Source organism: Pinus tabuliformis, chromosome 2_2 (assembly GCF_031772625.1).
Source record: "Pinus tabuliformis cultivar Carrire ecotype Pingquan chromosome 2_2, CPIR1, whole genome shotgun sequence".
NCBI lineage: Eukaryota > Viridiplantae > Streptophyta > Pinopsida > Pinales > Pinaceae > Pinus > Pinus tabuliformis.
This window is the reverse complement of record NC_142300.1, coordinates 1,106,009,983-1,106,011,895: the sequence shown is the minus strand read 5'-3', so window position 1 is coordinate 1,106,011,895 and position 1,913 is coordinate 1,106,009,983. Positions and strand designations below refer to the sequence as shown.

Sequence of the window (1,913 nt, the reverse complement as noted above, 5' to 3'; positions counted from 1 at the left end):
TGTTACGGCTCGAGAATGGTTCTTTTTCTGTTTCAGCCGTTCTGCTCATTAATACGGTTGTTGAAAAGTAACGGTGTGGCGCTGGATCTGATCTTCTATCTTCTGGAAACACAAAAATAATTAAAGAGTGAAAAGATGGTAAATGGCGGTGACATAAAATATCGGGAGAAAATGTGGGGCGCCGGATCACAACAAATAAATAAAGTAGCTACTGCTGTTCAGTTCACTGCAGTTGAAATTATAATTTCAACACCGGTGAGTTTGTTTTGGGACAGATCAATGGTTATAAGAGATGTTAACTTCGTTAAGGACGCTGGAATAGATCCTGTCAATAGATTCTGATCCAAAGACAATTTATAAAAATTAGCGCTCAACAAACCCAGTGATTCTGGAATGCTTCCACTCAAACGATTGTTACCTGCCAACAGCTCTGCAAGCATTGGCATATTTCCTAACGAGGATGGAATCTTACCCGTCAACAAATTATTTTGTATGTGTAGCGTTGTTAGCTGCTTCAGATTTCCCATGGAGTCCGGAAGGGGACCAGAGAGCGTATTGTTGTTCATGGTCAACACGGACAGGAGTCTCAGATTTCCAATGCTTGATGGAATGAAACCAGAGAGCCGATTCGAATCCAAGTACAAAGAAGTTAAATTCCGTAGATTTCCAATGGATTCCAGAATAGGACCGGCAATCAAGTTTCCGGTGAGAGACATCGACTGTAGACTGAGCAGTTGGCCAATGTCAGAAGGAATCGAACCGGTGAGTTTGTTGTTATCCAGAGTAAGATGGTTCAAGGCTGAAAGGCGAGAAATAGAAGCTGGAATTGTTCCACCTATATTTTTCCACCTCATAAGGGTAAATGTGCGAAGGTATGACAGGTTCCCGATGGATTCTGATATGCTTCCACTCATGTAAGAACTAGTGTTGCCTGCGCCCATGGGATCCCCATCAAGAATGATGCTCACCACCCGACCGCCATTGTTATCGCAGGACATGCCCTTCCATTTGTAGCAATCATTTCCTGTCCATGATTTAAGAGCTCCGCTCGGATCCTCCACGATACCGGCTTTGAAAGGCAATAACGGAACACGGTCTTGTTCTACACATTGTGCTATCTTCTGTCCATGGCATGAGTTTAAGGACATCAGTAGTAACACAGAAACGAATGCTAAGATTTCTGACCTGGGTTTCTCCATTGCGAAGCCAAGGAAATTGCAGAGGGTAATCAGAAACCTTTGGGCCCTGAGCATGAACTTTATGAAACCCACATTGCTGGAGAATCGAATCGAGTCGGTATTTAAGTGATGATCGTGCTTTGTATGTTAGGGTTTCATCCTTGTATTTTAGGGTTTCGGATACAAACTAGTCGTCGGTCAGCTTTGATTATCAAAGAACGTTAAAATCCGGAAAACAAAGATGCCGAAAAGGATCACCCAAGTGTTTTAGGGTTTTGTGCCAGGTTGGAATTTGGTTATTCAATTTTTACCCGGCACTGCTGGTTTGAAGCTAGAATTTTCACAATTCTCAAAATCATAATGAAACTGTAACCTATTTAAATCAGGTTGGAATTTGGTTATTCAATTTTTACCCGGCACTGTTGGTTTGAAGCTACAATTTTCACAATTCTTAAAATCATAATGAAATTGTAACCTATTTAAATTACGCACTTTAAGAACATTTTCTTTCGCTGGAAAAAACAATTACCCAGCCCTTCGATCATCATCATTTCGTATAAACTTACGACGTGATTTTCATTGGAAATTTAATAATTTAATCTCTTGACTAATCATTTTTTTAACCATGAGATTTTCATTGGAAATTTAATAATTTAATCTTTTGACTAATCCTTTTTTTAATATTTATTTGACGTGATTTGCATTGGAAATTTAATATTTAAAGCATTTTCTGAA

At 39.5% G+C, this 1,913-nt stretch overlaps 1 protein-coding gene across 1 annotated transcript; it reads right to left on the bottom strand.

Annotated features, from left to right (window-relative positions):
• Window positions 1–218: 218 nt before the first annotated feature.
• On the bottom strand, window positions 219–1,199 carry LOC149197259 (uncharacterized). Its single transcript, XM_089408623.1, has one exon. The coding sequence runs from the start codon at window positions 1,197–1,199 to the stop codon at window positions 219–221; it is 981 nt and encodes a 326-aa protein (XP_089264749.1).
• Window positions 1,200–1,913: the final 714 nt, after the last annotated feature.

Bases quoted from the DNA above. Each gene is read 5' to 3' on its own strand.
- LOC149197259 (XM_089408623.1), bottom strand. From the start codon at position 1,199: ATGGAGAAACCCAGGTCAGAAATCTTAGCATTCGTTTCTGTGTTACTA.